Genomic DNA, 12,147 nt, shown 5'->3' on the forward strand with positions numbered 1-12,147 from the left:
TGCCAGCATCTTCTAACTGCTACGGTCCTTCTGCTATAAGAGATCTATGGTCAACGATCAGGGGGTAGCCTGTGGTATAATAAAAAGTATTGTTTCTCCCTGGTTCTCAGCATAGAGCTCCTGAAACCCTTGGAATCTCCTGAGTGGTCAGAGGGACTTTGATATGATAATAAAATGGCTGAGGAGTCCTAGATAGCTTCAGGGTGGGGGCTGGTCACCAGAAAGACCCCAGTGGTGACGGCTGAGTACCAGCATTGCTGTGGAGCTTCTTAAAAACTACTCAGGCCTCTCCCCAGGCCCACCATCTCAGAATATTAGGCTCAAGACCAAGGAATCCCTTATTTAACAAGCCCTACAGGTGAGGCTGATGCACAGCCATGAGGGAATCCAGGTTTACATTCTTGCTACTAAATGTGTGATCTGAAGACCAGCAGCATCAGAACCAACCATGTTACATATACAGACTTTCATGCTCTCTTCAAGAATCTGAACGAGATGTCCAGGGCATTCCTGTGCACAGGAAAGTTTGGGACCTCTTGGTCTCCATGCTTTCTAGACACAGAGCCAGAACTGTGCAATCTGCCCCAGGTATGTAATTTGATCAGATCCCTTATCAATGGGGGGTCCAGGGTTCGGTCCTTGTTCCTTTCTCTTCTATAGCCATCACTCCCTTGGTGACCTCATCTGTTCTCAAAGCTTTAAATATCACCCATATGGTGTCACCTCCCAAATCCATTTCTCCAGTTCAGACATTTCTCCTAACCTCCAGACTCATTTGTCCAACTGCCTACCTGCTATCTCACTTGCATTTCTAATAGACATCTCAGCTCCAACATCTCTTAAACCAAATGCCTGTAAATTTGCTCCTTCCAAACTCTTCACCATCTCTGCTGACAGCAACTCCACCTTTCTACTTGCACGGTCCAAAATTTGGGGTGTCCTCCATGACTCCTCTTTCTCAGTCCCCAGATTAATCCATTAGAAAATGCTGCAAAGTCCATCTTCAGAATGTATCCAGAATCCAACCACTTCCCACCATTTCCACTGCTCACACCAGTGGAAGCCATGGACACCTCCAGCCTAGAACGCTGCACTAGTTCCCTCTGCTTCCCTAGTGCCTCCCTTGCCCTTGGCCTCCCAATTCTGCTCTCAGCACAGCAGCCACAGTGATCCTTTTAAAGGAGAAGTCATGCCATGACCCTCTTCTGCTCTAAACTGTCTTGTACCTCCCCATCTCACTCAGAACCCAGGCCAAAGCCCTTCACATCCTCCAGGCCCACATGGTCTGGCCGCACCTTTATCATCTCGATTGCTATCTGCTCCAGCCATACTGGCCCCCTCGCTCTTCCCAGAACACACAGACACACTCCTGCCCTAGTGCATTTGCACTGGGGGTTCCCCTGCCTGGAAGGAACTTCCCCCAGACATCCTCGTGGATAATTTCTCAGGTCTTTCACATCTTTCCTCAAAGGCCACCGTCCCAGTGAGATCCACACTGACCACCTAAATTAAACAGCCATCTTCCCTGTCCCCACCCACACACTCTGGATCGCCTTCTCCACTGCACTTTTTTCATAGCACTTATCACCTTCTAACATAAACACTGTCCTTATTTACTATGCTTATAACATACAGTCTGTCTCTTCTCATTACAACATATGCTCCACAAGGCCAGCAATTTTTCTGTTTTGACTTCAGTGATGTTTCTCAGATGCGTAAGTAGTATGTCATACATCTGGTACACAAGCCATATCAGTTGAATGAATGTTCAGTGTAGAGCACCTCCCTTTTCTAGACATAATATCTTTAATAATGTAACCTCAGGCCACATGCTGTTTTGTGGCAGCTACAGCACAATGTCCACTCACCCTGACATCAATGCCCCTTCCCTCCATCTCTCCCTCCCACACCAACCCTCCTGCACACCAGAGCACACAATTACATTTCTCTCTTCAGAAAACAATGATTTGTGACTTATGAGTCCTATTTTCCAACCAGTATAAATCTAAAGTATACTCTGCTTTATACATTGTGAGTTTGGATTGGAGCCAGCACCAGGATGAGTAGAGCAAGGCCAGGAGAGAGGGCAGGCTGCAGAGCAGAAGAATCCCAACAGGAACTTTAGGATGAGAAATTACGGGATCCCTCCTCTCTAATTCCAGAATCTGGCTCCTTTGAGAAGGCTGGGGAAAGGTGGAAATGACAGTTAAGCACTAGAAGGAGGACAGAGCTGGAAGAGTCTGAAAACTCATCTCTGGACACCAGAGACACCTGTGTGCAGGGGCCACCTGACAATGACAGGCCAAATGACTTCTGCTGCTGTCAGAGAAGGGGGACACCCAGAGGAGAATGACCAGAACTCATACACAAGAACAAGAACAGGCATGACCCTCTACAGAAACAAAGAAACAACAGATAAACATTCAAGAGGGGACCTGAGGACCAGATCCAGGCCTGAACCTAGGCTGACTCTGCCACATGAAGCCTTCACTGCCCATGGTCCTGGAGACACAAGGCCCACGTGATGTCTGAGTCCTTGTGCCCACAGGTCCTGGTGGGACAGGTTCTACTGAAAGGACAAGGAAAAAGGCACAGAGAAGATGACCCAACCAAGGAGTGACCATGTCAAAGCCCACGATGCACTCAACACCAACCAGGCACAGGCCTGATCCACATTCAACTCCTCACAGCCTTCTTCTGTCCCTACCTGCAACAGACTCAACAAAGCAAACACACAAGTTCTGAAAAGTTCTCAGTGCTTCCATTTATTTCCCCTCTCAAATTTTAGGAATCTTCTCCTTTAATTAATCCATCAATCCCCCATGGCAAGAACCTGAAAAAAAACAAGTTCATATCCAGATTCTTATTTTCAATAAGGCAGTAAGAAGTTGCAGCTCAGTGCAACAAAAAGCTAAGACAGGGATGGAGACGGCCCAGGCCCGCTCTGCTGGAACAGGAAAGTGGATCAGGGAAGAGAACACATGTCAGTGTGGGGAGGGGGTCACGGGGAGACCAGTCTCCCCACTTCCTTACATTATGCTAATAGGAACGCAGACACATTCCGATGCCCTTTGCAGAAACAGAAGTCAGAGATTCCTGAAGTCACAATGTGGGTGGACAGGAACAAATTTTGCATCACTCAGTTCCCCACAAGGCAGCTGTCTCACGCTATAGAAGAAAATAATTATGAACAAATTGAAGTCACTCACTGTAATTGATGACATTCTGAGCAGCCCACCACATGCTCAAAATGTCCCAATCAAAGAATCCCCATAACCTAGTCTGGTCCCCTCTACCCCGACCCTTCCCCACTTCAGGTCCTCTGGAGTCTCACCTGTGGTGAGAGACACATCAGAGCCCTGGGCACTGTCACTGCCTGGGATGGAACAAAACAGGACATGGTCAGAGCCCACAGGAGGTGAGACTAAAGGAGGAACTATGGTGTGGGTGAGCTCCCCCATGGGCTCCCATCTACACTATCCCAAGGGTCTCGGGGATCAACCCCCCTCCATACTTACTTGCAGCCTGAGCATAGCTCCCTCCTTTTCCACCTGTGGGAAGAAAACACCCTGTGAGAAACCAGGGAGGAGGCAGGGCCATGAGGTCCTGACTGAACCCCCTAGTCCTGGACCCCAGAGAAGTTTCCAGAACTGTGACTAGAAACCCAGGGCAGGATCAGGAAACATGAGGAAAGTACATGTGTGGAGACTGGACCAACCACCCTCATGACCTGTGACTTCCCCTCCCCTTCCCCTCTGTTCTGTGACCACTGGGAATCAGGTCCCCATCATCAGACTCATCATAGTGATAAATTTGACCTTCATTCTCACATGTGCTTTACTAAAGAGGAAGTGTTAGCAAATAGGGCCCCAGGCGAGGAAAGCACAAGTGCCTGTGGGTGAGACTTCCCATTAACCAGGCAGGGAAAACTTCTCCCTGGGCTTGAAGCCCACCCAGTGGGACAAGAAAACTCCAACCACGCCTCTTCCCTATCTGAGCGCTTCTTCCTCCACATCACAGCTCCAGCCACCACAGCTCCAGTGACCACAGCTCCAAGGAGAACCAGGCCAGCAACGATGCCCACAATGGGGATGGTGGACTCAGGAGGCGGCTCTGGGAACAGAAGCGAGGGAAGGTGAGGGCCCTGACCGCCAGCCTCCGCCCCAACCCTGCTGAAGGTCTCCAGAAGGGCTCCTGGTTTCCCTGAGAAGAGGCTCTGAGCCCACGTCTCCCTCCTTACCCCACCTCAGGGTAATGGGCTCAGGCAGCCCCTCATGCTGCACATGGCACGTGTATCTCTGCTCCTCTCCAGAAGGCACCACCACAGCAGCCCACTTCTGGAAGGTCCCATCCCCTGCAGGCCTGGTCTCCACAAGCTCCATGTCCTGGGTCTGGTCCTCCCCGTCACACTGCCAGGTCATGGTGATCTCCGCAGGGTAGAAACCCAGGGCCCAGCAACTCAGGGTGACCTCATGGTCAGGGATGGGGCGGTGGGTCACATATGTCTTTGGGGGGTCTGAGGAGAAGGGTCAGAAAATTCAGGAACTTTGCATCAATGTGGGCCACTGAAGCAGCGCTCATGTGACCATCCTGAGAATGGACAGGACAAGTGGGGTGGGGGAAGGGAGCACAACACCCAGCTTAGACACAGGGACCTGAAATTATCTCCACTCCTTGGACATTTCTGGAATCAGCGTGAGACAGCCCAGGGTGGGAGGCAGGTCTCTGAACGGGAGTAAAGGGATTTCTGATCCTGACTTTGGTGCAGGTGAAATGACTCAGTAAACCTGATCAGACCTCAAACACATAGGCGTACAGCCGAAGAACAAGGCCTGAGAGGCCAAGTCCCAGAGCTGCTACGAGAGTCAAGGGGAACCCCTCTCAGTTATTTCAGGGATAGCTTCCCTCTCCATCCCTGGAAAGACTGGATCCCTCACGGCCCTGAGAGAAAGGCAGGCCCTCTGGGGGAGTCACTTTCTGGTACCGGCTCTGAAACCCTAGCGGACTCAGTCTCCCGATTCACGGGCTGGGCATATTCAGTTGTCTAACCCATTTTCTACCCCTCTCTATGGGATGCCAGCCCCACCCCGAGAGGAAACCCGGAGGCCCTGCGGCCCCAGGTACCTGCGCGCTGCAGCGTCTCCTTCCTGTTCTCCAGGCATCTGCGGAGCCACTCCACGCACGCGCCCTCCAGGTAGGCCCTGCAGCTCTCCGCCTCACCGGCCGCCTCCCACTTGCGCCGGGTGATCTGAGCCGCCGTGTCCGCCGCGGTCCAGGAGCGCAGGTCCTCGTTCAGCACGAGGTGATCGGCGCCGTCGTAGGCGTCCTGGCTGTACCCGCGGAGGAAGAGCCCGCCTGGTCCCACGTCGCAGCCAGACATCCTCTGGATGGTGTGAGACCCTGGCCCCGCCCCGGCCCCGACGACCCGAAGTGATTAAACCTAAACTAAAATAGAAACCGCGAAAAAGGCTCCGCCCGCTCTTCCCAGGTGGGGGCGCCGGGCGGGTCCCGCAGCCTCGGGGAGACCCCCGCCCGTCCGTGGGGATAGGGGGTCGTGACCTGGACCCGGGCCCGCGTCGCTCACCGGCCTCGCTGTGGTTGTAGTAGCCGAGCAGGGTGTTCAGCCTCCTTCGGAAATTCTGTGCAGCTTTCTTGAAAATCCGCGTCTCGTCCTCCCAACACTCCGGCCCCTCCTGCTCCACCCACGGCGCCCGCGGCTCCATCCTTGGACTCGCGGCGTCGCTGTCAAACCGCACGACCTGCGTGTCGTCCACGTAGCCGACGACGATGAAGCGGGGCTCCCCGCGGCCGGGCCGGGACACGGCGGTGTAGAAATACCTCAGGGAGTGGGAGCCTGGGGGCGGGGAGGGGCTGAGACCCGGCCCGACCCTCCGCCGGACACGGGTTCCCGGGTGATGGGGGACAGAAGGGGGTGGGGGAAAGGGAGTCTTGAGACCGAAAAGGGGAAGAAGACGGAGAAGGGCGGGGAATCGGCGTGGGAGGAGGCGGGGGCGGGAGAAAGGAGGGGTCAGGACTGGGCAGGGCCGAGGTCGGGGAGGGGGTCTGGGCAGGTGTCCGCAGAGACGCGCCTTCCCCAGGGGTCCTGCGCCCCCGGCGCGCGGTTCATTTGCTCTGCTCCCCCGCAGAGGCCGTTTCCTCCCGACCCCGTACTCACCCGCCCAGACCTCGGTAAGGAACAGGACCCCCGCGAGCAGCAGGAGGAAAGTTCGGGGCGCCGTGATGCTCATGCTCGGGGTCTGGGGCGAATCTGAGTCCTGGCGGGTCCGTAGAGGCTTTCGAACCGGGAACAGCGGAGACGCTGATTGGCTTCTCTAGAAACCGGACACGCAAAGGGAGTGAGAACTGGGGCGTCTTCAGGAGAATCCAGGCAGGAGAACCTGACAGGTTGTGAGAGGGAGAAGTGAAACAGGGAGATGGGGACTCCCCAACACTGAGCTTCCCCGCCCCAGACACCGCCCTCGGGAGGGAGACCCTGAGAGGCACCTCTGGGGACCTGGGACTCTGCTTGACCCCTCTCCTCTTGCACAGAGAGTTCTTGTCTGTCTCCCTGAGTCTTGGCCCAGGGGCTGTCTGAGGAAACCAGGGAGAGACCCCCTGGCTCGGTTTAGCCCCTTTTCCTCCTCTCACTGGAATCACTTTCCCTGATATGGACTCCCCACCTCCCAGCCCTTACTTCTCCCCCTAGACTCTTCTAAAAGAAAACTCATCCCCAGGGAACTTGATGCTAGAGAGGGAGCTTGCCCTGGGAATGGAGGTGGAGGGACAGGGGTTTTCCCTTTAAACCTGGAGAAGTTGTCCCTGAAAACGCCAGATAGATGTTCTGAAGGAGACCAACTTTCTTTTTGTTTATTGACTACAGCGGGTAACACAATCTTGAAAACCTCTGAACATCAGGGATCTAATCTGTAAAAGAAGTGATTTGGGCCCTTTTGTACAGAAATGTGTCTACAGGGCACTGCACTCAGACTCACAGAGCTCCTGTTTTACTTTCCCAGACAGTTCATCTGTGACTCCAGGTTGTTGTAGTTTAAAATGATTTTCATTCCATAGCCCTGAGTGTGTCTGTGTGAATCCCTGACAATTTCAGTACAAAGAAGCACATGGAAGCATAGTTTGTTACTGTGTATTAATTTTCACAAAGTCGCAACTGCTCAATGCAGTCAAAATGCCCTTCACCTGTGCTCATGCATTGCCTGCTTTTATGAGTTGTTCACGACTAAACAGTGTGACTATTTTATTGGGACACTTGTTATTGTTTTTTAAACTGATTAACATAACGGGGCAATTAGTTTTTAGGCAGCCCCACAGAATGTAGTAAATACCAAATGCAAGAATACTCTGCTGGGCTCTGTAGCTATGTATGTTAAAGATCGTTAAAACAATACATATGTTTAAATCTGAGAATTCCACTGTTTTAGGATTCTTTATCTCTGCTTCTTTTCCTCACTCCTGCTTCTCTAGCCCTTCTCTCTGTCCCTCTCACCCTCAGCCCCTCTTCTCTCCTTAGTCTCCACCCTCTCACTCCTGAATTCTGGCACCAGCGCCACCCCCTCACCTGCCACCCATGGGCTCTTCTCCCCTCAGGGGTTAGTGATCCTGCCAATGTGAGTCAGGATGTGTCATTTCTTCACTAAAACACTCCAATGGCTCCGTCGCATTCTTGGGAAGCCTCTAGAAGGTAAGGCACATGAGCACAGGGGCTTTGGGCTGTTTAGGTCAAAGTTGTATCTCCAGCATATAAAGCCATCTCCAGCATATAAAGCCATTTCCAGTACATAGTAGGCATTAAATTAGTTGTTGAATAAATGAATGAAATATTATTGTATTAAAATGTAGTTATATTATTGAAAATCGTAAAATGAAAAATACAAAAGAAGTTAGGAAAGATTTTATTTTATGCAACTAGCATGCTTACCAGTTCATAAATTCATTCCAGCAGAAAAAATGCTCTGTGCTTATCTGTTGCACAGTGAGCCTGTGTATTACTTTCTATTACTGTGTAACAAATTGACGTGACTCGGTGGCTCAAAACAACACCCATTGCTTACAGTTCCCTAGTCAGAAATCTAGGCATGGGGCTGGGCCCGTGGCTGAATGGTTCAAGTTCTGGGCACTCTGCTTTGGTTGCCCGGGGTTGTGGGTTCAGATTCTGGGTGTGGACCTACTCCACTCACCACCCACACTATGGTGGTGTCCCACATACAAAAAAAAAAAAAAAATAGAGGACGATTGGCACGGAAGTTAGCTCAGGGCGAGTCTTCCCAGGGTCTCACAAAGCTGTGTTCTCATCTTGAGCTCAGGATCCTCCTTTAAATTTATACACAGACAGTTAGCAGAATTCTTGTAGTTCAGTTGTTTCTTATAGTTGTGGGACTGAGGTCCCTATTTGCTTGACAGCTGTCAGCAAGGAGCCGGGGGAGGGCTGCTCCCAACACCTAGTGGCCACCAGCATTCGCTGCCATGTGGCTCCTCCATTTCAAAGCCCACAATGGAGCAATTCCCTCACATTGAATCCATCTCACCTTTGAATCTCTTTGCTCAGGAAGAACTCAGTCCTTTTAAGGGCTCACCTGATTAGGACAGTCCAACCCAGGAGAATCCCCCTGTCTTAAGATCAACTGATTTGAGATCTTAGTTACATCTGCAAAATCCCTTCCCAGCAGCACCTACCTTAGTGTTTGGTTGAATAACTGGGGGGAAGGTGAATAACCAGGAGGTGGTTGCTGTGGACCATCATAGAATCTGCTTAGCATGTCTCAGTTCTTCCAGTCCAAATAGACTGTTGTGAATGGTAATAAAATGCATCCTGTTTATTAGCCATGGAAATTCTTCTTAAATCTTGAAACCAAATGACAGCTTTAATATTTAATACAGTGGTCCCCCTTATCCACACGGATACGTTCCAAGACCCCCAGTGGATGCCCGAAACCAGGGATAGTATCAAACCCTATATGCTGTGTTTTTTCCAACAAATACTTTTGCACTTTGGGGCCATTATTAAGTAAAATAATGGTTACTTGAACACAAGCACTGCGATACCTGGACAGTTGATCTGATGACTGAGGTGGCTACTAAGTGACTAATGGGTGAGCAGCATATACAGCATGGATACACTGGACAAAGGGATGATTCACATCCCAGGCAGGACAGAGCAGGATGGTGCAAGATTTCATCACGCTACTCAAAGTGGCATGCAATTTAAAACTTACGAATTGTTTATTTCTGGAGTTTTCCATTTAATATTTTCAGACCACACTTTACAGCAGGTAACTGAAACTGTGGAAAGTGAAAGTGCAGATAAAGGGGAACTAGTGTAATTAATTTAGAGCAAGAAAAAAATTAAAGTGCAATAATTCACTCTCTCTCTGGACCCTTTATTGTTATGTACCACAGCATAACAAATTACCCAAAACTTAGCAGCTCAAAACAACAAACATGTATTATCTTCCACAATTTCCCAGGATCAGGAATCCAGGAGAGGTTTACCTGAGTGCTTCTGGCTCAGGGCCTCTCTCAAGGTTGCAGTCAAGTTGTCAGCCAGGGCTGTATCATCTGATGGCTTGACTGGGGCTGGGAAATTCCATGAAACATGGCTCATTCATGTGGCTCTTGGAAGAGGCCTCAGTTCCTTCCTGGATGGTCCCAGGAGGCCTCAGTTCTTAGCTATGTGGCCACTTTTCCATAAAAGCCACTTCTCCGTAAGGTGGCTGATGTTTAGGTAGCTGGCTTCTCCCAAAGCAAGCGATCCAAACGAGAGAGACCAACCAAGATGGAAGCTGCAATGTGTTTTATGTCCTAGACCCAGAGTCTCACACCATTCCATCAGCCTTACTGTATCAATTAGCAATGAGTCATTAAGTGCAGCCCACACTCAAGAGGAGGGAATTAAGCTCCATCTCTGGAAGAGAGAAGTATCAAAGAATTTACGTACAAGTTAATACCAAAATTTGAATTAGATATTGTTTCAGAATTTTGTAAATCAATGTTTCTTTTATCTGATAATTTTTCTTTAGTGCTTTATATTTCTTTTTTGGAAAATAATGATTAAAAATTTGACACAGAGAAAGGAGACACAACAATAGTTGCAAGTTTTTCTTGCAAATGCCTTTAATAATAATGTTCCCTTCAATAAGTTGCAACAAAGTTGAGAACATACAGTAGCTAGATCAAGTAGTTCAAGGTGTGGGTGCCATAACAATAATACCTTTAAAATAATAACTATCTTTGTTTTCCTTTAGAAGTTTCAGATTTAGGTTGTTCAGAATGTCAAAAATATTGGCAAAAATACCAATTTTCTTCCTCAACATCGTATTCAGAAATAGTTGCCTAATGAAATTGCTTTTCAGTTAGAAAAATGTGAATTTCCTACCTCAGTCTATACACCTAGCTTAGCATCATGACAAAAATTTGGTGAGATGCAGTTGGCAGAAATGGTTAGCTCCAATCTAGGAACAAAGTTTTCCAAAAACTAGCTATTCAGTTGGCATCCTATAATAAATTTAACATCTTTCACTGTGTTTTGGAATGAGATTTGGTAGAAGTGACTTGGACACCAACGTGATTCTAAAAAGCACTGTTCATATGTACCCCTAAAGTTTTTTTTTAAAGCAGCTCTGTTGTGTTTTCCATTCACACTTTCTATTCTCTCACTGTTTATCCCTTTATAAAGTTTTCCAGTTTAGTTTATATTGATCAACAATGTGCTTTTCCACTTCTGTAAATGTAGTTAATTTAGTTCTATGTGAGGTTAAATGTAACACATCAAATCCTTCTCAAGATAGAATTACCTTGACATCAGATTGAAGATTGTATACCAGAAAATCTATGGAGATGCTAGTGAGCAAAAGATCAAATGACCCATTTCTAGCCAATGCATTTTTTTATGACATCCTAGCCCTCTATCACACAAGGCTTATGACATTGGCTGTGGCTTTGTTCCAATGTGGGTAGTTCTTGCTAAGAATCCTTTCAATGAACTTTTGTATTTTCTTTTCTTTTTCACTTTTAAAAAATTATTCAGAAGTGGTTCAAAAGCTGCAATTTGAAAAATGCCAGTTTCAGAGTTATGATCAAGTAAATATATGAGAACCCATCAGTGGCATAAGAAACAGAACCCATGCAACCAGAGTGGGCGCCTCCCCAACCCCATACCCCAGACACAACCTCTGTCCTGAGTCTTGTGTTTACTATTCCTTTGAGTTTCTCTAAAGATTTTACAAGTGTATATATCCCCAAACCAAACAGTATTTAGTTATGCCTGTTTTTGACCTTCCTGTACAGTGAACTCGTACTGCCTGGATTCTTCATGACTCAACTTTACATAGAAGAGTTAGTCTTCATGTTGGAGGCTGTCCATCTGCTAAAGTTTTACATTTTATGATTATACCACAATTTTGCTATTTTCCTTTGAGCATATTGGGTTATTCCAGTTTTTGCTATAAACATTAATGTACACATCTCCTGGGGCACATAGGCAAGCAGTTCCCCAGAGTGGATGATCAGGAGTAGGATTGCAGGATTATATGGGGTGTGTACTTTAACCATACTAGATAATGCTAATTTGATTTCCAACGTGCTTGTGCCTGTTTAACCTTTAATAGGAATGTAAGAGTTCATGTTGCCCATGTGATTGTTCTGAAAATAAAGAGCTCAGCTGAAGGGGAGGAATCAAGAGTTGAAAGTGAGGCCAGCCCCTGGTGGCCTAGTGGCTGAGGTCAGCATGCTCTGCTTCAGTGGCCTGAGTTCAGTTCCCGGCACAGACCTACACCTCTAGTCCACGGTGGCCATGCTGTAGTGGTGGCTCACATGCAAAATAAAGGAATATCGGCAACAGAAAATGTTTTTCATTTTTTATTTTCCTGAGGAAGATTTTCCCTGAGCTAATATCTGTTGCCAGTCTTCCTCTATTTTGTATGTGAGCCGCCACCACAGCATGGCCACCAACAGACTAGGAGCAGTATAGATCTGCTCCAGGAACTGAACACAGGCCACCATAGTGGAGTATGCCAAACTCAGCTACCAAGCCACCAGAGCTGGCCCAATAAAAACACACCAAAAAAAAAGAGAGTTGAAAGCAACTTCCTTGGCTGCAGAATCACCCAGGCATTTTTTTTTTCACATTCTATT

The 12,147-nt window shown here is 48.3% G+C and overlaps 1 protein-coding gene and 1 pseudogene across 1 annotated transcript in view; both read right to left on the reverse strand.

Annotated features, from left to right (window-relative positions):
• Positions 1-2,739: 2,739 nt before the first annotated feature.
• LOC131413874 (saoe class I histocompatibility antigen, A alpha chain-like) overlaps positions 2,740-12,147 on the reverse strand; it is a 257,210-nt gene continuing 247,802 nt past the window's right edge. Inside the window, 3 exon segments of the mRNA XM_058554833.1 lie at positions 2,740-3,168; positions 3,335-3,376; positions 3,519-3,551. Coding sequence (XP_058410816.1) covers positions 3,164-3,168; positions 3,335-3,376; positions 3,519-3,551 — 80 coding nt within the window. The 3' untranslated portion in view covers positions 2,740-3,163.
• Positions 3,642-6,303, reverse strand: LOC131413878 (HLA class I histocompatibility antigen, alpha chain G-like; annotated as a pseudogene).

The sequence above is a fragment of the Diceros bicornis genome, chromosome 14, assembly GCF_020826845.1.
Source record: "Diceros bicornis minor isolate mBicDic1 chromosome 14, mDicBic1.mat.cur, whole genome shotgun sequence".
Lineage (NCBI taxonomy): Eukaryota > Metazoa > Chordata > Mammalia > Perissodactyla > Rhinocerotidae > Diceros > Diceros bicornis.